Source organism: Babylonia areolata, chromosome 6 (genome assembly GCF_041734735.1).
Source record: "Babylonia areolata isolate BAREFJ2019XMU chromosome 6, ASM4173473v1, whole genome shotgun sequence".
NCBI classification, from domain to species: domain Eukaryota; kingdom Metazoa; phylum Mollusca; class Gastropoda; order Neogastropoda; family Buccinidae; genus Babylonia; species Babylonia areolata.
The window spans coordinates 16619037-16643077 of NC_134881.1; the positions used below are offsets into that span (position 1 = coordinate 16619037).

Genomic DNA, 24041 nt, shown 5'->3' on the forward strand with positions numbered 1-24041 from the left:
AATTAAAGTGAAATCTGCAGACAAGCTTCTGGAATAGTTTGGCTGATTCATAAAAACACTGTTCTGCCCAAAAAGACAGCCTGAACACAAACTCAAAATGGCGCTCTCTTGTAACCAAATAGCTCCCTTCCGAAATAGAGATCTTCCATCCCCTAAGTCTTGTCCCCATCCGCCATCAATTTTTCCCGCAGGGGAATACTGCTGTGTTCAATTAGAAAGGCTTAAATCATACACTTCAATCAATGAAAAGCACCCCTGATTTGGTACCCCGTTACTGATCGGTCCGTGTATACCGAAAGCTCTCAGTCTTCGCACAACGCCCTCAGTCTCCATACAAATCAATCACTCCACCCCATACCAATCAATCAGTCTGCATACAGACTGGCTGCTTCCCCCCCTATTTGTCTGACCTCCCTTTCAACTTCTGCGGAGCAAAACCGACCCAAGGACCACTGTTCACAGTGCAACAAGCCCCTGAGAGCACCTAATCAGCAAGGTCTTTCTCTGACTGCCTGCTGCCATGTAAACACACATTCTTCATGACTGTGTTAGTTCCCGCCTCCTGCTTGGCTGTCCTGAAGAAAGGAAAAGAGTGTGGAAATGAGAAAGCTCAGCTTGTGCAATGAATTGGTTTTGTTACAATAGGAATCTTGATACTAGAATGAGAGTAAAAATACTGAGAGTGCTATAATGTACTGGTTTACTGGTTGTCATCTCACCTACAGCCTTCAATAATGCTTCGTTCTCCGCGAGTCATTCCAAACAGTAACAATTATACTGCACACTGTCATTACAAACATTATTGATATGCAAGTCGTAATAGTAATAGTGCATTTATGCCTTGATCCAACAATCTTACGTACCCATGGATAATCAATTCCATGGCTTCGACACAGTGTTTTCAGAGATTCTGGTTCAGAATCTGAATATCTAGAACTCTTGCCACCATAAAGACTTCTTACCAGTCACACACAGAGACATCAACACCACACACAAATACATGCACACCCAAAATGTGCACACACACACACACACACACACACACACACACACACACACACACACACACACACACACACACACACACACACACAAACACACACACACACAAATACATGCACACACACACACACACACACACACACACACACACACAACACCATCACTAGCCGTTCCGCCAAACAGACCATGCACTTACACATCACCAAACATTTCTGCAACAGCACCATAAAGACATGTTCCCATCACCAAACATTTCTGCAAATAGCATCATAAAAGCATGTTCCCAGACAAGTGTCACTGGTCTGACAATATCGATTGGGCAAGCACATCCTTCTGCTGGAACGCACCAAAGAAAAGAGGTAAAGTGTGAAAGCCTAAGCTCTTGCAAATCTCTTGCTGCAACATGTGACAGAATAAACGTCAAGGGATTAAAACAGTCAAAGAAGAAAAAAAAAAAGGATCTGTAGAACAGAAAGGAGAAGAAAGCCACAAAATGAAAGAGCACTAGAATGGAGGTGGATCTGGGGCTGGAGGGAAGCAAAACAAGAGCATAACATCTACAGTTTATCATTGATATTTTGTCAACACAATGAGAGAAAAATAATGTGTAAACATCAACAACAACCCACTCTCCCCTCCCGGAGGAAACAAAATGGGATGACAGACAGCAGAATGTGTTGCATATGATAAGTGCCAGAAGTAATCCAAAGGTTGAAGGCAGACAGAAGTTGAAGGAATGTCACTTGACAACGAGACTGCCTGACTGTTCTCTGTGTGTGTGTGTGTGTGTGTGTGTGTGTGTGTGTGTGTGTGTGTGCGTGTGTGTGTGTGTGTGCGCGCGCGTGCATGCGTGTATGTGTGAAGTGGGGGGAGGAGGGGAGAGAAATGAGGGGTGGGAAGTGCAGAGGGAAAAAAAAGGAGAGGAGATTGAGGGGGATTTCTCTTTTGAGGAAAGACTATTAGCATAGGTATTCATATACTATTCTTATTCCATCTCTGCCTTTCGCTCTTCACTAAAAACTCGCCTTCTTAAAACCTGTAAGCATTCGCTGTTCCCTACTTTTCACTGCCCCAAGCCTGCCAACTCACTCTGTATGTAAGACAGACGAGAGAGAGAGAGAGGGAGGGAGGGAAGGAGACAGAGTAGGGGGGGGGGGAGAGAGAGAAAGAGAGATCATGAATGGTTCGAGTAATTTGTAACTCTACTTCCATGTAAAGCACCATCAGCTCTTAAAGACGAAGAGCGCTGTACAAATGTACATTATCATTATTATAATTACTATTACTTTCATTATCGATATCACAAAGGTTTGGAAAGCACTGATTTAAAACATACTGTCTTTCTTTCACTCTCCTTTTGCATCTGTTAGCTGGAATTCCCATGTTCACAAGTTTTGAGAACTACGATAGGGCTCTAACCAGTGTGACTGCTTTTAGCAAATCTACCCAGCCATACTATCGGCAGTGAAACTCTGATTTTTAGGGGTGGAGAACATATTTTTTTATGTTCAAATTGCAAGAAATTCACCCGTAGACATATATGCCACTGGCTTATAATACTTGAATGCAGCTACACTTCTATCTAGCAATTAATCAAAACGAATTGATTACTTTGAGATCACCTGTTTTGGAAAGGTGGAAAAATACTGACAATTTTTGTGATGGTGTAAATAAAAAGTGAATCCTTTTTAGTACAACTGTAATTTATATCACTGTATCTTTCATATTTTGTGTTGTGAGCAGACCTACCTAAATACACTGTAATTTCACAGTAGTAGCAAACTGAAGCTTCAATACTGTTTTCAGTGGCTTATTACATAATCTTTTTCTTTTAAATTAGTATACACATTTGCATCTGTATACTATGAAATGATAAGTCTTCTTCCCAGTCTACACAAACTGACTGCATAATTTGATTAAAATGTAGAGAAAAAGACAAAAATGAACAGAAAACAATGGACAGTTCCCATAGCCCCCTACTCCATTTCTACAAAGTTTTTATTTCACCACAAGTTTTACACTTGGCTCAGCCTACATTCAATTTCAAGTATCTGTTTAAAAAACCACAAGTTATTGTAATAGTTGTATTTCCCTAATCTTCAACAACTGGGTCTGATTTTCAGTTCTGAACTGGGACTGTACAAAAATGGCCCTGAAATAATTGCAGTATTTGCTAGTAGAATTTAAAAGTGCAGTGGTTCTAATATAATTTAAAAGCACAGTGGTTAAACTCTTTAGTTCTACCCATCTTCTAACGACACAGGCTCAATGACACTGTTCTACACAAATAGGATGCCCCCTACTTCAGTGTATACTATTACTCCTAGATGCTGGCATGCAGAAAATGCAAAGAAAAAGCACGTGAGTAGATGTCATAAAACATCACATATAACCCCAAATGTTGCAGATTATTCAAATGCACTTGAAGGTCCATAGCACCTGAGTGATTCAAGTTATTCCATTGATAAATCACAGCAGAAGTGCATCTTTTTTTTTTCTCGACACTTCTCCCTCCTCCCACCCTCTATTTTTTTCTAATAAATCTTCTTGTTTGCTTTACAGGTGACATGGAGACAACTGACGATGTCGATTTGCACACAAACCACAACTTGGATACAGCCATTTTCTCCACACCCTCCTAAGCAGAGAACGTCGATGAGTTTTTTCAATATACAATTCCTTTCATTCCCTTTTCATTCATCTACTTTTTAAACTTGTCAAAAGGAGGTTTGCATGCAAATGTAGCTGAACTAATACTTCTCCTAGCATCACAGAAACTGATGAAACTAAATGCTTGAGGGAAATGATACAATAAGCACATTAAGCACAACATAAAATCTTTTCATTTACTATTACTTGAAGCAACGAAGAGCAAAGAAATTCCAATGAAACATTTTCGCACATTCACAGCAGCACTGTGCACAGTTAAATCCAATTTCCTGAGCCATATTCTTATTATTCACTGATTACGACTACAGAAGAAGAAACCCCGGCAAAAATGAAGGTGGGCCACTCCCTCTACTTCTTCAAAACCCCTGAGGAAGTACGCAACGCGACCGTGTACCGAGACACGGCGGCCCACATCGAAGGGGCAGTGCTGCTGACGGTGTCTGTGGTAGGCGGAGTGGGCAACCTGCTCGTCCTGTGCGCCCCCGCCGTCTGCTCGCGCTACCGCACCACCTCCTGCGCCTTCCTGTCCCACCACTGCCTGTTGGACTCCGTCAAGGCCGTCTTCTGCGTCCCCTTCGCCTGCGCCCTGCTCCTGGACGTGGACATCCCTCACTGCAACGCCGTGGGCGCCGTCTACATCTTCCTCATGACCCTGTCCGCCTACAACCTGCTGGCCCTCCACATCAACGAGGAGTACCAGCTGACGGACCGGCAAGGCTACATTCCCGGCCCTCCGGACGGGAGCCAGTACTTCCGCGTGGACAAGGGCAGCTCCTTCTGCTGTGTGTCGTTCGGCATCTTCATGATCTGGTTCACCACCGTGCTGCTGCACCTGGGCGTGGCCTTCCTGCCCAGCTCGGCCGAGTTCAACTACGACATCGGCAACTGTGTGTTCAACTACGGCACCCCCAAGAACTACGTCATCCACATCCTGTGGACGATGCTGGTGACGGGCGCCCTGCTGATCGCCGTGGTCTCCTTCACCCTCTTCTTCTGCAGGCTCCGCACGCGCATGCACAGCGAGAAGTGGACCCTGCTCCACACGTCCATCTCGCAAGACATGAAGCGCGGTACCCACAGCAAGGCGCAGGCCCAGGGCCCTGTCTGTCCACACAGGCCCGTGTCCCCCCGCCCTCCACACCTGCCGCAGGACGCTGAAGAGGTGAGAACTTCCTGTGTCCTCACAGAAGGTAGGAAGATGTCTCCCGACTGTCGGTTTCAGTTTCAGTTTCTCATGGCGGCGTCGCTGCGTTCGGACAAATCCATATATTGGACACCGCACTCTACTAGGCAGATGCCTGACAGCAGCATAACTTAATGCGCTTGTCAGGCCTTATGTATTTGTGTACCTATCAGAGTGGATTTCTTTTTACATAATTTTGCCAGAGAACAACACTCTCGTTGCCACGGTTTCTTTTTCAGTGCGCCAAGTGTGTGCTGCACACGGGACCTCGGTTTATCGTCTCATCCGAAAGACTATTATACTCAGTTCGATTTTCCAGCCAAACGTGGGAGGAAGCGCGAGAGCGGAATTCGAACCCACACCCTTAAGTGAGGGCTCTCTGTATCGGCAGCTAAGCGTCTTAACCATTCTGCCACCTTGCTTGTTGTGCTCCTCTGTTATACAGCTGCTTTGATGTTTCTGTGTATATGGTTTGTTTAAAAACTGAAGGTAGGAAGATGTCTCCTGGCTGTCGACTATGAGAAAAGAAAATGACCTCATGCATGGTATGCTGCAGTGAGCCCAGCCAGTGATACTAAAAAAGTGAATGACTGCTGCCGACTCTAATAAACTAGTTGTTGTTTTTTTCTGGTGTCTTTTTTCTGTTGTCATTTTTACACATAATGGTTAAGTTGTTTCTTGATGAAAGATTACTCAATTAGTGAATTGGTTAACCTTAATTACTGCAGATATGACGTCAAAGACCTTCCCCTTACTGTGTTTTATTTTGTTGTGTGTGTGCGCGCGCGTGCGTGCGCGTGTGTGTGTGAGCCCATGTAGAGCGACAAGGTGATCGCATGAATGACAGGGTGAATGCAGTACATCACAGATTTATATACCTGCCGTACCGCTCTGTATTTGGATCCAAAATCTGAAAATGAGTTAAATCTTTCCCCCACTTTCCCCTCTCTCAAAAAACATAAAAACCCAAACGTTTCAATCTCTCCCCCTGTGCTGTCTCTCTGTTCAAGCTTCACTACGAGTTCGCGGAGGGGGTGGACCAGACCGCCACCCACCAGATGAAGCTGTGCCTTCGCCGCGTGGTGGTCATGCTGCTCATGGTCCTCTCCTTCCTGCTCTTCTGGTACCCGCTCTTCATCCTCACCCTGCTCGACGTCCACTACACGCGCCCACCCCAGACCTACCGGGCCTGCATGATCCTGGCCTGGAGCCACCCCGTCACCACCCCGTTCTTCTGCGCCGTCATCTACTTCGACATGCTGAGCATGAGGACGCTGACTAGGTCCGTCTGCTCGGCGGCAATTCCGCTGAAGGAGTCCACCTCCTTCACCTCCTTCCAGCGTGAGGAGGACACGCGCCAGAGCCACAGAGCCCCCCAGCACAGAACCGGGCTGTACCACCTGGGCTTCACCAACGACAACTTCTCCTTCTCCAACCACGGCTCGCCCGGTAACAGGTGCGAGGAGGAGGACGGTGATGATGCGGAGGAGTTGTGTTGTGCGGGCGGTGAAGGGTCTGGCCGTCACGTGGAGCGTGAAACACGCATAGACGTCACCCGACCCCTGACTCCGCCCCTCCCCACTCCCAGTGACGATCTGGATCTGGACGCTTGTCGCTCCTACACTGCTCAGGACAGCTACCAGACTCTCATCATGTAGACGTCAATTAATGCAACACATGTCTGCTGTCCCTCCAGCATTCCTTGCAACCAGAACCAGTTCACCCATTCTCTTTGTATATCGAACCGAACACTGCAGAGTCAAATACCAGATATTCAAAAGTTCATCCAGGGTTCTCAAACTCAGTTTTTATACAGACCATTTGTCTCTTTGTCTTTTTCTTTTTTTTTTTTTTTTTTTTACATCATTGATTCTTTATAAGTTCATTCTTGTATGTAGACTGAAAAAAGTTATCACTTTCAACAAACTTTGACCCTCTCCTGTGGATGTGTCATGCAACACACACACACACACACAGACACACACACACACACACATAAAAACAAACACACATGCATGCATGCACACACATGCATGCACACATATACAAAAGAAAATTGCCATACACATATCAACAATCAGTATCAGTAGCTCAAGGAGGCGTCACTGCGTTCAGACAATTCCATATATGCTACACCACATCTGTCAAGCGGACACCTGACCAGCAGCGTAACCCAACGCACTTAGTCAAACCTTGAGAAAAAAAAAAGAAGAGGTAAATGAATATCTAAAAAAAAAAAAAAGAAAGAAAAGACACAGAAAAGATGATGATAATAATAATAACAATAATAATGATAAATAGAAATAAAATAAAAAGACAATAATGATAATAAATAAACGAATAAGCAAATGAATGTAAAACATACAGCCTACACACACACACACACACACACACACATACACGCACGTGCACAGAGCTCTCTTGACACAGTGTACACATACACACTCGCGCATGCATACAAGCACACAAACACACACACACACGCACGTACGCGCACAAACACATATCAACACACAGAAACTCACCCACATCAAGGTTTGGACCAGCAATTTTGGTAACTTCCAATCATAAGATATTACTTCCCCATAGCCATATATACACCATTGAACACTTCCCCTCTTATATTCATTTCAAACCAGACAAACCAGGTTCACAGGTCTGTTGAACACCACCCTCATCAGGATTATGACCCAAGTTATAACTGTCACAAACTGTAAATCATACAACAGAACCGATCCAAACAAAATTCACCCGAAAACCAGTGTGTCTTGCACACTGTGACCATGCCAAGTTTGAGTAGGTAACTGAAAAAACTTGACAGTGCATTGCTTCTAATAACAGAAAAGCTAAATCTTATTTACCCCCCAGATAATAGTGATGTGAAATAGTCTCATAACTGCCAAGCCCACCTATCGCCACACACTCTGTAAGTTTCTTAACAGACAATTCATCTCACTCACTTCACTGTCCATTGACATATGGTGTCAATTATCTCAAAGCACATACAAAATAGCTATTCCATTTATATGATTTATTACACAATGTAAATGTTAAATTATATAATGTGCTTTCACTTTGTTTTCTTTTGTTGTTTTTTAAATAAAAAGCAAATATCTTATGATCAGGGTGTGTGTGTGTTCAGGGTGTTTGTCTATAACTATGTTTTTCAGTTTATACAACAAGTAAAAGGTTCTTCAAATAATAATAGATGCTGCATATCCCACTGATTCAAAAACTTACAACAACAAAAAAAAAAAATCACTAATATATTAAGTGCACCAGCTTAGATACATATATAATTTATAGTATAAGGTATACCAAATTCACAGCTCAAAACGGTCAAAAAGTTCTTTCTTAACTGGCAATTTCCAACACAATTATGACTCACACTGGGTCAAAATGAAACCAAAACTATCCTCACATTATGGTCAAAAACAAAACAGGGACATATTTTATTACACATTGAAAAGAAAACTATACTATTAGTCACAGTATTTAGATACAGCTATGACTAGTCCAAACACCATCAGTGCTACAGTCAGAAAATACCCCATTCCCAGCCAAATGTTGAAATCAGCAAAAGTCTATGGATCAAGAGTTTGTTCATCCGACTAATTAGCCATAAACATGACAGAAAGTACTTGCAAGCATAGATGCAAAAGATCTTCACCATCACTTTCTGCCACACAAGGGCTGACAGCTTGTGTAGAGAAGATGAAATGCTACTCTTCAATCTTCCTTCCTGAATCCCCAAGAGGTTCATAAATAAATAATTACATATATAAATATGTATGTATATATATATATATATATATATATATATATGTGTGTGTGTGTGTGTGTGTGTGTGTGTGTGTGTGTGTGTGTGTGTGTGTGTTCTCCATGGATGTACACAAAAATGGACACAAAAACAACCAAGATCATCACTACATAGGTTCACTCTGTTCACACACATTGGTCAAAAATGGATGCTGGCTGGATGAAACAAACTCATATATTCATTTTCATACAGTATCAGTGAACACTTGCTATTGGTACATGAGAAGACATACTTTTTAGTATGGTATGCAAACACCTACTACTGGTAGATGAGGAAGCACTCATATTTTTTGGTACTCACTGTCGGTACATGGCTGCATGCTGGGTGTGCTGTGAGTTGAAAAAGTTATACATAAAACATAAACAGCAGAAGGGTCAACATGAATTTGCTCTTCTCCCAGTGCCAGTGCATCTTGAAGAAAAATCTGGAACACAGAATTTAGAATAAAGGTGTCATTTTATGAATAAACTAAAGTCGAAGAGAAATTTCTTGACTTGAAAAATGTGAAAAGAAAGTAATATAATATTGATATTATATGTCACACACACACACACACACACACACACACACACACACACACACACACACACACACATGCATGCATGCATGCATGCATGCACACACACAAACAATGACATATATCAACTGAAGTTTGGAATTACAATTAGTCATGACCCAGATCAGTCATACTAAAGTGAACAGCTTGGCCAGTTGCAAATTCCAACCTCTCCATTCTAGATATATTTATTGTATGATTGTCAGTCGTGTCCGACTATGACCATCAAAACAGCAGAGGAGGCAGCTGCTGTCCCAACTATCTGAGTTAGACATTCATTATAGTGGAGAGTGTCTTGCCTAAGTTACATCCCCACTCTCTTGGCCAAGAGGGTTTTCGGACAGTCAATGTTGGGATGGTTCCCAAAAGCCAACTAGCCCCCAAGGCAGCAGCACTAAGAGCCAGTGTAATCTTAATTTGCCTGCTAGTTTGAGAGTCGTAGTCCTTCATAAAATACTAAGCTGTAAATGACTTCCCATTGCAATGGAGAACCGCTAATCAAACAGCTCTCACTTTGCTGTTGGCCCAACTTAAAGCTTATGTCAACCTGTGATATAAGCTAAGCATAATGGCAGCAACAGCATTATCAGCTGTATAAAATGTGAGCAGCCATTCCAAGAATAGCTTCTACTGCATTGCTTTCATATATATGTGGCACTCAGATCATACAAAGGACATGTGTTATCATCTAATGGTTGACCAGATGTGAGTTCTAATCAATGTAACAACCAACTGGAGAACATGCAGCTTCTATTCCACTGCTATCAATAATAATTTACATACACTGAAAAGTTACGAAGTCTATACACCATGGACATAATGTGTTAGGACCTTACATCTGCAACCCCTGATCCATGAAATTATTTTTCAAAATTGTTATTCACATTCATCTCATTTTATTTTTTTCCTTATCAACTCTTCTTCTTTTTTGTCATCACAACAAAATGTCACGTGTGAATTTTGTCCATTAACACTCTTTATTGCTAATTCCATATTTCTCTTAATTAAGGAAACTATGAAAACACTCAATAGAACAACCAAAATGGTGAATAAATGAAATGATATAATAATTTTCATGATATTATTTTTCAAGAAAGCAATTTTTTCCCCATGAAGTCCATACTGATTCAACTGGCACACTTGTGAGTGCATGTCATATAAAAAATAAAAAAAAACATTAAAATATTAAAATCATTTTCATGAAAATGTTCATTCTTGTGAAAATCTAATGTACAAAATCTCCATTTCATACACAATTCATGCATCTACCCATCTGCTCATCAAACAATAAAGTATTCCAACTTCAAATCTGCAAACAGTGAAAATACTCTGTATTAAATTTTACAAAAACTACTACATTTGTTGAGCACTCTAATTTTTGTTGCTCAGCACCCATGCAGCTTAAACTGCAGCTGTACATACCATAAATTGGTTGTCAAGCGCTTCCTTTTTCCTCCCACCACTGCAGCAGTGCAATGATTTTATGTGGCCTCCAGTGCTGAAGTGTTTTCAGCACCATCTGGAACATACAGTGCAAGAAAAAAAAAAGAAGGAAAAATAAAGATACAAAACTGATCTGTCAACCACATCATTAATCATAAATAAACCTACACAACCAAGACTATAGTAAATTATTATCATGTTCATTTAGTTATAGCCCATCTGACCACACACAGCTGAAAATCCCATCAATGGCAACCCCACTGAACCTGATAAGAAAGATTTTTGTTGTTGTTGTTGTTTAATTTGGAAAAGAAAATAATGCAGGTAAAAATACCTGATGATGACATGCTTCGGTCAGACTTTGACCATTCTGTCAGTTTCTCCAGAAGATTTTAAAAAGTTAAGTGAAGTAACACAAGCATAATCATACTACATACAAAATTAATGTATAAAACAAGGGGTTTGGGGGAAAGGGGGGCGGGAGGAAGGGGGGGGGGGGGGCGCTGTACTGCTGAGTTTCAGTTTGTTTCACTTTCTCAAGGAGGCGTCACTGCGTTCGGACAAATCCATACACGCTACACCACATCTGTTGAGCAGATGCCTGACCAGCAGCATAACCCAACGCGCTTAAAAATAAGTAAGGGGGAGGGGGATAGAAAAAAATGTTTCCGCTGGGGCTCGAACCCAGGACCTTCCGCGTGTTAGGCGGATGTGATAACCACTACACTACGGAAACAACTCTGTACTGCTGAATGCATCACTGTCTTCATTTCTGGTGGTTGTGGGAGGGCCTGAGGGTCATGCATCTGCTTAAGACGTGGTGTAGCGTATATGAATTTGCGTGAACGCAGTGGTATCTTGAGAAACTGAAAGTGAAAGTGACTGTTTGCTTGGCTGTCCTCCAGTCGTTTTTCTCATCTCAACCTGTCCAGTTCATAATTCTATGTCTGCACATACCAATTCAGAATGAACTGATATCTTCATTCTCCAATGCGCCATTTGTATTTTTGTTTGGCCTAACACTTAAGAAAAAAGAAAAGAAAAAGGTTTTCAGTCTTCGACATGCTCGCCCTCAAGGTATCTGCTCTCACAGCAAAAAGAGCTCTTTGATTGGACTTATCACTGGGAAGTATAATCAATATACCGAAATCTGCACAAACGCTCTCTCTCTCTCTCTCTCTCTCTCTCTCTATTTAAAAAAAAAATAATAAAACCCAAGGTTCTCAAGGCCTGACCAGCGCATTGGGTTTATGCGTAGTTGTTAATGGGGGGAAGCAGGTGCGGTTCAACATGTGGATCAGTCCCCACGCTTTGACATGTCCTTGAATCTGAAACTGAAACCAGGCAAGGCAAGGCAAGGCAAGAAGTTCATGTCTTGTGCTTCCTTAGGGCTTTGAAACGCTATACACATTCATTATTTTCCACATACCATACAAACAAAAAGAGTTTGTCAGTGCCCAAACAGGCCCGTTCGTGCAAACACGCAAATGCACATTATCAAGTAATTTACCTTACCAACCGATACTCATTTTGTAGCAACATTCCCGACCCCACCCACCTTTTATATATATATATAAAGTCGAATATATCTTGGGTTATTTCATTTTATTTTATACATTCTTTTCAATTTTTTTCTCTGGGTTCAGCAGTCTGGACATATTTCAAATATAGAATTTCCCGTTCAACATTTTGCATTCCCATGACATCAGAGTCTTGTGACGAAATACACAAGCGCATATGAATCAGAGTCACGATTGTATTTCGTGTTTGTGAAAGGGTTATAAATAGTCTGCAAGTTCAGTCAACTTGATTTCTCTGCAAAGCGTGACAGCAGTAGCAGCCATTATGTTTAAAAGCGGCCCAAATTACACTAAATTGAAAACAAATCTGCGATTGACAATCAATCGCTTGAAACTGTTGGAAAAGAAGAAAACGGAGATAGCGCTCAAGTCACGGAAGGAAATAGCAGACTACATCAGTGCTGGAAAAGAAGACAGAGCCAGAATAAGGGTGGAGCATATTATCCGAGAAGATTATCTGGTTGAAGCTATGGAACTGCTTGAAATGTACTGCGACCTTCTGCTGGCGAGATTTGGCCTAATACAAACTCAGAAGTAAGTTTGTGTTTACAAAACTTAAGGTCGAAAACACACACACACACTCTCTCTCTCTCTCTCTCTCTCTCTCTCTCTCTCTGCCTGTCTGTCTCTCTGTCTCTCTCTCCCTCCCCATCGTCGTCGAAAGAAAGAAGAAAAAAAGAAATGTCTTACTCTTTGTCACGAATTCATCACCAGCTCACACATGGGTCAAAGTTATAATACTGTATAGCATATGGATAATTTGATGTCAAAACATAAATTGTCATTGTCACAGTACTACATTGTGTACTGTGTCAGTGCTTTGTAAGCTAGTTTCCTGTTACTTGTATAAATAGTGCTTTTGATTCAGCCTTATCTATGTAAACCTGGTGTATCCAACACACACACACACACACACACACACACACCTGTTGACATGCGGTGTCCTAATCCTATGCAGCTCTTGCTCTGAGAACAGGAACTGAGGAAGTGCAGTGCCTGGAGGTTGGCTTCATCAGAATGAAAGTCAAACCCTGTACTGGCTGTAGACTACTGGTACAAGGATAATATAATGACAGAATGAACCATATTCAGTTGCTGACTGTGGCTGTGTTAAATTGTGTCATATTACTTGTATGGGGCACTCTGGATGAGGGACATGGAATTTAGTTATATAATGCCACAGAAATGGCAAAAGGTAGGATTACACTACAGGGAAAAACAACAACTCTGCATTAGCAGCAGGTGATTTGAAAAAGAAATGAATTGTAAACAGTAAATACTAAAGTAAAACATTAAATGAATCCATCTAATAATGGGGTAATTGTTCCAACAGTGAAAAGATGTTAACTCTTTCGTTCCTACTTTTCCATGAACCATTACTCCCCCTTGTTCCCAGATTTCTATAATGAAAATGTTCTCTTCATTCCTGGATTTGGAGAAGAGAAAGAAATTATGAAACAGGGTATCTATTTCAGAGACTTATGGCAACACGGCTCACTGCATTTATAGAACACTGAAATTGTCATGTACTGATGTATACAGAATTGATTTGAAAGTTGTTTGTGACCCTGTTGACACTTAACTGACACCTCTGGTAACACTCAGGTGTAAAACAAGTGAGTTGGGGGTCAAACACAATAATGCATGTATACATACCTCACTGCTGATCATATCCATGAAAATCTGCCACATTGTCACTCCTGTTGTGCATACTACATAAATGATTTGAAGTTAGTTTGTTTCAAAGAGAATATCACTACACATGCAGTCACTGAGCCAGAATCATAACATTATTTTCACAGATCTTGCACATGTATACACAATTCACAAACCAAACTTTATTAACATGTCTGTGTCACAGTCATCATGCCATATGTCACACAAAAGTGACGTGTGTATCAATATCTGGAAGCAGTCATGATGCACTGCACTAGTACACACCACACTTCTCACACTAAGTTAAACTTTTGGAACTTTTCATCACCTGCTGTTGATTATGTTGGTGTCTATCAATACATGGATATGTTTACAATAATAATGGTTAACTACAACATTGTCACAGACCATATTGTAGTGATAAAATTAATTTTACAAATGTCCAGAGCTTCCATTTATACAGCACAAACATACACCAGAACCAGTACCTTAAATGTATTCACAATATCTTGAATGAAATTGGATTAAGTAGTTTCTGGTTAAATCAGCACAGTCTTGAAGTACATTCCACTTGGTTCAAAGAGAAGGTCGAATGTTGTTTAAAAGATCAGTTTTTGCAAGACTGGTATAAAAGTGAATATAGACAATGATAGTTTTTGATACTATGTATATTAATTATAGGATGTTTAAGCCAAATTTTGGTCAAGATGGTTACTTTACTGTGTTACCAAGTAAGTGTGTTATCCGGTTGAGTTTAGGACAACCAATAATGCTTTGCCTGTTAATTGTCAGCCCTTCAACAGTTTACCAAGAAACGAAAGTATCTGTGATAAATGTTCCACAAACAGCATTGCTGTTGAGTTTCACTGTTTGTTTGTGTGTCCTTTCTTTGAAAGTGAGAGACAAAAGTATTTACCTAGATATTATAGAAACCGCCCAAACTCCCTCAAATTCCACTTATTCATTGTTTTCACAACAACAACAACAAAAAAAAAAAAAAAAAAAAAACCGAAAAGAATGTTGTTAACTGAAAGCACTTGTTTCTTCTATTTGTAGTTCCTTTCAGTAAAGTTACCTCTGTTGTTAATGGATGAGGATGAATTATTTATTAATGTATATTGTATGTTCTTACCTGTTAATTGTCAGCCCTTCAACAGTTTACCAAGAAACGAAAGTATCTGTGATAAATGTTCCACAAACAGCATTGCTGTTGAGTTTCACTGTTTGTTTGTGTGTCCTTTCTTTGAAAGTGACAGACAAAAGTATTTACCTAGATATTATAGAAACCGCCCAAACTCCCTCAAATTCCACTTATTCATTGTTTTCACACACACACACAAACAAAAAAAAAACCGAAAAGAATGTTGTTAACTGAAAGCACTTGTTTCTTCTATTTGTAGTTCCTTTCAGTAAAGTTACCTCTGTTGTTAATGGATGAGGATGAATTATTTATTAATGTATATTGTATGTTCTTATTGGTCTTTTGTTTTTTTGTCTTTGTTCTTTTGACATCACTCTTATATTGTTTGTGTGGTATATCTAAAATATGTATATGTATGTAACATTTCAATGCCCCCAGGGGGCACAAGAAATAAACTTTTTGCTTTGCCTTGCCTTGTCAACATCACTATATTATATATAATTATAATCAAATGGATGCATGTTCTTCCCCAGTCACACCTCAATTGTGTAGGACATGGTCAGACCTCTTTGTCTGCAGGCAGGTCCGTCTCAGCAGCTGTTTCTCAGCCACTGAAAATCATAGTCAACCAGTTCCATAGGCAGTGCTGTCTCTCCCACAGTCACTCAGCACAGTTCTGCTCTCTGCTGCACCTTGACGCAAAAAGACGTGTTGCTGCAGGCCGCAGCCTTTTGCCTTCGTCTTGGTGAAAGCCCTGTATAATATACTAAATATTCCTAGAGCGAAAAGCCTAGCCCATGAGGGTAGTCATTTAGGACTGTGTCAGTCTTTCACTGTCCTCCACGACTTCGAAAAGCACCTCATTGTTGATAGTGCAGTGTCCATACAAAGTAACAGTTGTAACTAAAGCAACATGCAAACATTAAACTTTAAAGTGATAATAAAAGTAGCCATAGTAGCAGTTGCATGAGTACAGTAGTAGCAGTAGTAGTACCATTCTCATCCATACTTGCACGTCACATAATAGTAAACTGGTGTCAAAGTAACCACGTAAAATAGATTCTTTGCCGGGTTTTTTTCCCATAGTGACATTCCAAAATCCATGAGTATTTCCAATTATCTCCCTTCACTCATGTTAATCCAAAACATAAGAGTTCAGAAATACAAACCACAAACATGTAACTTTGTATTGCTCCCTACCATTGGAAATACTTTCTGAAAAAGAGTGTATTAATTATAAATACCTCTTGAGCATTCCATAAACAAGTTGTTCACTTAACTAAAAGAACAACAGCCTCTGAACTACTTCACCAATGCTAGTCCTATATCCAATTCAACTGACAACTGCTTGCATCATGAAAAATATTCTTTTTTGAAAAAATTATATCTGAGTTAGAACAGAGTTTCTTTCTTTACTTTTTGAAAATGATTTTATTTAAAAGATTAATTTAACTTCTATTCATACATACCACCGTCCTCTGACAAACAAGCTTTGAGTTTACACAATTTGCACTCTTAGACATGTGGTAGTCAGCTAACTACAAACTGCAAAATCTTTACAACAACACTTCCCATCTCACATATATGCAAGGTCAAAACATTTTCCCCATGTAAACCTTGTGCAACAGCATATCAGCTAAATCTTAATCAGCAATTCTGGAGTCATGTCACTGTTCAGCTGCACACAAATGTAAACTATGCATGTAAACATGCAACTGCTTCAACTTCGTTTTTAAGTGAATATATATATGTCCAATACTTTGTATATGAATGTTTTATGTTTGTTGCTTCTTTTTAATGAAGTCATGTTTGATGTTTTTTATATTGAGTGCATGTCTACGTTTATTTTACCGCACCTGGTGTAGATAATAGAGTTACTATTTTATCTGTGCTTCTGAAGTAGCAGCAATTTGCATTTTCTCCTCTTCATTCAGATGTTGCAGATCGAAAACATCATCTTATAAAAGTTACAAAACTAATCATCAGAAAACTGGGGGGGTGTCTGGCATCCATTCCACTTATTAACACTGCCCCACTAGTGACTTAGTCAAGGATAGATGATGCTCGCTGATGACGCGACTCGCACAAAGTTCAAAGCGCTTACCATGAGAACCGATTTTGCATGTCATAGGAAGGAAAGGGGGAATTCTCCGCTGCATAGTTTTCTGGGCTTCAGGAATGAAGGGTAGGATTCCTGTAAACTGGAAAACTGTGCTGCAGGGATGAAAGAGTTAAGTAACTTCACTGCTGAACAAATTGATCATTATGATATGTATATGAAATTATTTTAAGCCAAATTGATATTGGTCAGCATGATCAATACTCTCTGTAATTTTGATAAACTAATTAATTGATTTTTTTTTTCAAATTTATTAAATAATTTGCCCTGATATCTAGCAGTGATGTGTGTTATTAGTCTTGGGCTTTGTTTTAGTCTGTAGTTTCTAATTTGTTTCTTGAAAATGCATGAAAAATGCTTAAAAATGCTTGAATGACACGAAGTTGATGAACTGATTTGTTGAAAAATTAATTCTTGGATTTATTTTTTTTAACAGAGAACTGGACCCAGGTCTGGAAGAAGCTATCGCCAGCCTGATTTGGGCCACGCCGCGACTCCAGGCTGATGTTATGGAGTTCAAAGCCATCTCCGATGAGTTTGCTGCCAAGTACAGCAAAGAATTTGCCATGGCCTGCCGTTCCAATGAACGGAGCAATGTCAGTGAGAAAGTAATCCACAAACTGTCAGTCCAAGCTCCCCCTAAATCCCTGGTGGAGCGCTATATGGTGGAGATTGCCAAGTCCTACAATATCCCCTTTGAGCCAGATGCGTCTGTTGTGGCTCAGGATGAAATCATGCTGGCGGAGAACCTTCTGATTGACTTTGATGCTGACAAGAAAGGGAAGTCTGGAAACAGTGGTGGCGGACCAAGTGGAGGGACAGGCGTGATGCAGCCTGCAGCACCACAGGTGAGATTAAAGGGAGAATTGTTACTTTTGCAGTTTGTAAATATTATGTTACAAACTGAGTGGTAAGGGGGTTATTTGATTTTCATAAGAAATTTAAAGAATTAAAACATCCTTGCTCGCAAATCACCAAACATGAAATGGACAAGACCGAGTGGTAAGGGATGTTTATTTATTGTGAATTTTGATAAAAGGAGTAAAGAATGAAAAAATTAAAAGACAAGAAACTTAGAAACGCAAGGCCTTCAAGACTCACTTGTGATACACACTTAAAGAAAAAAAGAAAGAAAAACTTTTAAAAATCAAAAATTAGTTTGAAATGTGTTCTCTATTCATTATTATAATTATATACAGCTTCGCAAAAAAGAAAAAAATAGGCTTCAATGCAGATTCGAAACACGGATGTTTGGATCGAGAACAAGTGGTGTTGCCCACTGCGTTAACGCGGGTTCAGTGTTGACATTAAAAAATTATTATATAAGCATGCTCTTTTTGCAGAATGAATCAACAGTAGCAATCAAAGTCTTAACATGGTTTAAATCATGTTGTTTTGGTATATCTTGGGCATTTGTTGGAGTGGGGGTGGTGGTGGTGGTAAGAACTGTGACTGAAGACTGTAGTCATTTTGAATTAGTGTCTTGTCTTTACTTGGCACCCAGACTGACTTGTCAATGTTTGCAGGCCCCGTTCCCTCAAGCTGGAGCCATGCCGGAACCAGCACCCCCCACTTCTGCTCCCTTTGCCTACCCGGGCTCCACCCCCTACCCTGCCCCTGCCACCAACGAGAAACCGGCTCCCCCGCCAAACTTCAGTGACTTGTACTGCGACGGCCCCGGCCCCACGCCCACCCAGCCTCCTCCTGCCCCAGGGTTCCGTGACTGCCCATCCCCCCCAGGCCCGCCACCCAAACTGGATGACTTCCCTGAGCTGCCCACTGTCCCAACCAGCAGCCTGGGAGGCTCACGGACAGTGGGGGGCACCTCGGCAGGAGGAGAGGACGTGGACTTTGATGACCTGACGCGCAGGTTTGAAGCACTGAAGAAGAAGAAATAAAGTGGCCGAGGAAGAGGATTTACGTGATTGCTTTGTCTGAACCTTTTAAAGAATGGGCTGTTGAAGATTAATGTACATTGATGACTGTTCTCTTACATTTTAAGGAAGTATTAATTCAAACATGCACAGACCTAGACGAGAAATGTTCTCTTACATTTGAAGGAAATATTAATTCAGACACGCACAGACCTCGACGAGAAACAAAACATCTGAATACTGTACAGAAAGACAAATTCTTTTTGTAAGATCACTCATTATTGATGATCAAAAGTTTCAGCACCCAGTTCGGAAACACTGTGATGTTTGTTTGTGTGTGTGACAAATGTCATACACTGATAAATGTTTTCATGGTTTGATCATGTACGGTTGGACTAATTGAAACATGTGGAAAGAAGTGAGTCATGCACATAAATTAACACACACAAAAAAGATCTCCTCATATATTACCAATCTTGGTGACACAGTAGTGGTTATTTGGAAACCAACGGTCAGTTCCAAAAAGAGAAAAATTTTCTTTTTGAGTAGAAAGAACACACACACACACACACACACACACACACACACAGGAGGAGAACTCAGAACTAAAAATGTTTTTTTATTCAAAGATTAAGGTTTTAGGCATGGCCTATTCCAGAGAGAAAGAGAGAGCAGGTATTTTGAAGTGCAAGCGCTTATGCACTTATTTATACCAGAAGTCAGGAAAGCAGTTTTGTTTGATCATTATTCACCAAAAACATATGCAGAATCATAGCACTTGATTTTTATTTCTGTTAAAAAATAAGGGTGCTTTTTAAAGGGAAAATTTATTACTTTATCCTTTTTTTTCTTCAGTATAGTTATATCATATGTGTACAAAGAGTCATGTGTGAATGGTGCTTTTGATAGAGATGTTTTGACAGTCATACTTCCTGTTGTAGTGCTTCTGAAAATCCATAGTCGCCCTTGTTACAAACAAATTATATGTTATTTTTCCCTCCATACATTTAAATGTTATTTCCTACCAAGTGAGGCCTTCATTTAAAAAATTCATGACATGAAATTGATATATTTATTTGTTTTTTAAGTGTTTTGAGTGGATGATGCACAATCACACCTTAGGGGGTTGTGACACAAATGCTGTGTCAGGAAGGTCTTTGGTTAGACTGTTACAAACCCACTGCAATTAATGTTGATTTGTAAAGACTGTTACAAACCCATTGCTGTAAATATTTACTTTGTTTAGACTGTTATAAACCCACTGCAGTAATTGTTCCTTTTTCTGTTTTTATACTATTTGTGCATTTATTCTCTCTCAGCTGACTGTCTTGAAATGTTGTTGTTGTTTTTATTTTTTTTTTTTTAAGCTATACTGTGCTGTTTACCCTCCATGTACAATTTTTTGTGGTAAGCTGAGTTTGGAAGTTGTTCCCAAAACAAACATATTTATGGTGACCCAGTACTTCCCCTCCCCCTACTTCTTTTGACCACCATCCACCATCATTCTCAAATGTTTTCCTGTAGCATTCTGTCTTTTTGTGTTCAGCTCCTGTTTGTTGAGAGAAAAAAATGTTTGTTTAAGAAGTGAGTGCCTGCTTCATTCATTAGCTGAATCTATGTTGCCTGCTTTTGTTCAGTGATGTAGAGTTGTTGCTTGGATAGACTTTACACCATTTTTTAAGTGAATTTTGATGTGTATAATGTGTCTGGGTTCATTTTTTCTTTTCTTGTTAATGTTTACATTGTATATTATTTGTACAAAGTGTGACTGTTGAAATACTAGTGATGTTAATTCAGTGTACACACACACAGGTTCACACACACACAAACACACACACTGTCAAAATTAACTTGAAGTCAATAGACTATAGAACTGTTCAAACAAGAAGACCCACATGCATGCACTCACACACACACACACACATTGTTTATAATTGAAAGTGATTACCGGTAAACAAAATATAACAGGCATAAGAGGGCTTTCAGTTTAAAAATTTCTTTGGTTTAAAGGTTGATTCACACATTTAGTACCTTTTCACAACAGTATTCAATTTCATAGACTTAAAAAAACAACAAAAAAACCCACAGTAATTTATGTAAGATGATTTTTTCACTTGTCAAATAGTGTATGTTCTGCACACTGATACAGGACATACACACAGGCACATATACAGTATGTATTCTATTCAGCTAGCGCAATTTTAAACATAGTTGTTTGTACTATGCATTTTTCTGGTACATACTGACATGTCAGTTTGGTTCAGATCTCAGAACAATAGCATATCTGAGACTGCTCAGGGCAAGAAGACAATAGCAGGTCTCTGAGACTGCTTTTTCTGAGACCACTTGGGGCAGGAAGAGAGTTGAAAAACAAACAAAAACAAAAAACAACAGCATACTTAAATACAGAGCATATAGCATTTAAGAGAGTATCTTCTTCCGGATGATGCCCAGGGTCAACCAGTTGACCATTACCGGCATTATCAGTATCTAAATCTGAAAAAAATTAACCAGATGTAAAGAGTTAATTTCAGACAATAGGAACAGGAGAGGGGTGATGAAGATGCATACTTGTATATCTGTTGGAAGAACTGCACAAACAAACAAAAAAGTTAAATAGATTGCCATACATACATATATATATTGTCATATAAAAACAAAAGAAAAATCATCAAAGAACAAAACAAAACAAAAAAAAGCAAAAACAGCCACAGATAAACAAACCAGAGTAAAACTCTCAATGCTGTTACATTAATGATAAATGAGTCAGTGTTTTATATTATGCAAGTTAATCAAATGCAATATAAATAACAGGTAAAGGTTATGTAAATATTGTTCTTGTTCATGTTGGTGATTTTGCTTGGAATAATAATCATTGTTGAAACTCTGTTTTCTCTGTGTGTGTGTGCATGCAAAATATGTGTGTGTGTGTGTGTGTGTGTGTGTGCATGTGTGGTGTATGTGCACACACACATGTGTGTAGTATTTGTGTGTGCGTGTGTGTGTGGAATAAAACTGAAATTTTGCTTATTGATATGCAGTTTCACAAATGGAAACCAGGTACCTCCAGGCATGCATGTTCACATTCTTTCTTGCTCGCTGACATTGTGACAAAGTTGTTTATGTGGACATTGATACAGACACATTTCTGGACATTAATATGTAACATTCTTCTGCATCCACTGTGTAAACACACACACACACACACACACACACACACACACATTTTGCAGACTTATTAACTGCATTGCCTTTCTTACTTCGAATGACAAAACAAATGACTTTTGAATGAGTAAATTATGATTCATGTGTGTAATTATGATGAGAGGAGAAGATATAACTCTCAGGTGACTAGAAAAAAATAAGATTTCTCCTCACCAAAACCACTCTTCTAATGTTTGTAGTGCACACACACACACACACACACACACACACACAGTCATAATATGGATTTTGCCTTTCGACATACATATAGGTACAATGCAACCAGACTGCACATAAAAGTGTTCGATACATGCAAACCAGTGTAAACTGATGACAAGATTACACACACCCAGCTCTCCCTGCTCTCTTCTGCAAAAGAAAAAGAATGACCAGAATATGCAAGATCAAACTGATTCATCTGGATCCAAAATTACCAATATAAAAAAATGCAGCAGACACTGCAGGATTATTTCAAAAGAATAAACCTGGGAAAAGGAAACAACGAAAGAATGAAGACTTTCCATGGTATGATAAAGACTGTGAGAAAAAACGAAAAGAGTTTCTTAGAGCAAAAAATAAATTAAGATGTAGAAGTGCAGAAGCAAAAGAAAATAAATCTAAATCGAGTAAAAGCTATAAACAACAGTTACGACTGTCGTTTAGAGAATATCAAAAATCTTTCAATAAGAAAGTAAAAGGTATGAAAAGTAAGGATCCAAAAAGCTTTTGGAAGCTGTTGAATGGCATAGAACAGGAGAAAAAAGAAATACATAATGTAATAACTGTGAAACTTTTTATAATTACTTTAAAGATTTAGGTACAATTCAAACTGATACACAGGATAATGATAATGCTAAAACTAATCAGTTAAAATAATAAAGCATGTGGAATTTACCAAATTACAAATGAATCACTTAAGGCTGCTCCAGAGAATCTTGTATTGCTGATTACTTTTTTTTTTCTTTTTTTTTTCAGTTTAGTTATGCATTATGGTAAGGTACCTGAAAAATGGACGGTAGCCATAGTAAAACCGCATAAACAGAAAGGAAGTAAAGACTCTCCAGCAAACTACAGAGGTATATCTTTTGTTAAGTTGTTTCGGTAAATTGCTTACTAGCGTGGTTAATAACAGACTTTGCTCATACTTGGATGATAATGGCACCATTGGAGAAGAACAAGCTGGTTTTAGGGCAGGCTACTCGGTTACAGACCATATATTAACTTTACACGTATAATAAACTTCTTTCTTGCCAAGAAAAAGCAACTGTATTCCGCTTTCATAGACTATGAGAAAGCTTTCGAGTTGGTGGATAGTTTTTTTTCTGGCTCAAAATGGTTAATGAAAAGTTATTATGTGTTATACAGCAAGGCTAAATCACAAGTACAATGGAATCAAGAATTATCTGATTATTTTTCATGTACAACTGGTGTGAGACAAGGGGAAATTTATCGCCGTTATTGTTTGCATTGTTTTCGAACGATTTTAAATTGTTTATTGGTGAAAATGTGATTGGTTTGGATTCTGAAAAAAAAAGGCTGCCATTGATATTGATCTTGATGACTCTCATGTTGATATTCTGTTTAAAATGTTCATATTGTTGAATGCTGACGATACTGTCATATTAGCAGAAACACCAGATGCACTACAGATCGAATGCCCTAAACAAGATGCGAGATTACTTGTAAAACCTGGAAGCTAAAAGTTAATGCTTCGAAAACAAAAGTGATGGTTTTCTCGAGGGGAAAAATAAGAAATTTACCAGAATTTACTTATAATGATGTTAAGTCACATG

At 39.4% G+C, this 24041-nt stretch overlaps 2 protein-coding genes, 1 long non-coding RNA gene and 1 other non-coding gene across 4 annotated transcripts in view; 2 read left to right on the plus strand and 2 right to left on the minus strand.

Annotated features, from left to right (window-relative positions):
- The window catches only part of LOC143282787 (uncharacterized), a 32934-nt gene extending 21178 nt beyond the window's left edge, over positions 1-11756 (minus strand). Inside the window, exons 1-3 of the long non-coding RNA XR_013055305.1 lie at positions 11632-11756; positions 10654-10750; positions 8976-9099 (exon numbers count right to left, since the gene is read on the minus strand). This is a non-coding gene — a long non-coding RNA (uncharacterized LOC143282787). The remainder of the gene's footprint in view (positions 1-8975; positions 9100-10653; positions 10751-11631) is intronic.
- LOC143283182 (uncharacterized) lies at positions 3933-6513 on the plus strand. Its single transcript, XM_076589360.1, has 3 exons — positions 3933-4887; positions 5301-5325; positions 5866-6513. The coding sequence occupies exons 1-3, from the start codon at positions 4001-4003 to the stop codon at positions 6511-6513; spliced, it is 1560 nt and encodes a 519-aa protein (XP_076445475.1). The 5' UTR covers positions 3933-4000.
- Trnav-aac (transfer RNA valine (anticodon AAC)) lies at positions 11338-11410 on the minus strand. Its single transcript has one exon. It is a non-coding gene; the product is annotated as a tRNA-Val (tRNA).
- A 636-nt stretch (positions 11757-12392) lies between the features above and the next one.
- On the plus strand, positions 12393-21933 carry LOC143282788 (IST1 homolog). The gene is made up of 3 exons (XM_076588551.1): positions 12393-12788; positions 17607-18018; positions 18697-21933. The coding sequence occupies exons 1-3, from the start codon at positions 12520-12522 to the stop codon at positions 19066-19068; spliced, it is 1053 nt and encodes a 350-aa protein (XP_076444666.1). The 5' UTR covers positions 12393-12519; the 3' UTR covers positions 19069-21933.
- The last annotated feature ends 2108 nt before the right edge of the window (positions 21934-24041 follow it).

Coding starts and splice junctions, on each gene's coding strand:
- LOC143282788 (XM_076588551.1), top strand. CDS start 12,520: ATGTTTAAAAGCGGCCCAAATTACACTAAATTGAAAACAAATCTGCGA. Junction 12,789..17,606: donor GGCCTAATACAAACTCAGAA/GTAAGTTTGTGT, acceptor TTTTTTTAACAG/AGAACTGGACCCAGGTCTGG. Junction 18,019..18,696: donor TGCAGCCTGCAGCACCACAG/GTGAGATTAAAG, acceptor CAATGTTTGCAG/GCCCCGTTCCCTCAAGCTGG.
- LOC143283182 (XM_076589360.1), top strand. CDS start 4,001: ATGAAGGTGGGCCACTCCCTCTACTTCTTCAAAACCCCTGAGGAAGTA. Junction 4,888..5,300: donor AAGATGTCTCCCGACTGTCG/GTTTCAGTTTCA, acceptor TCTGTTATACAG/CTGCTTTGATGTTTCTGTGT. Junction 5,326..5,865: donor TTGATGTTTCTGTGTATATG/GTTTGTTTAAAA, acceptor TCTCTGTTCAAG/CTTCACTACGAGTTCGCGGA.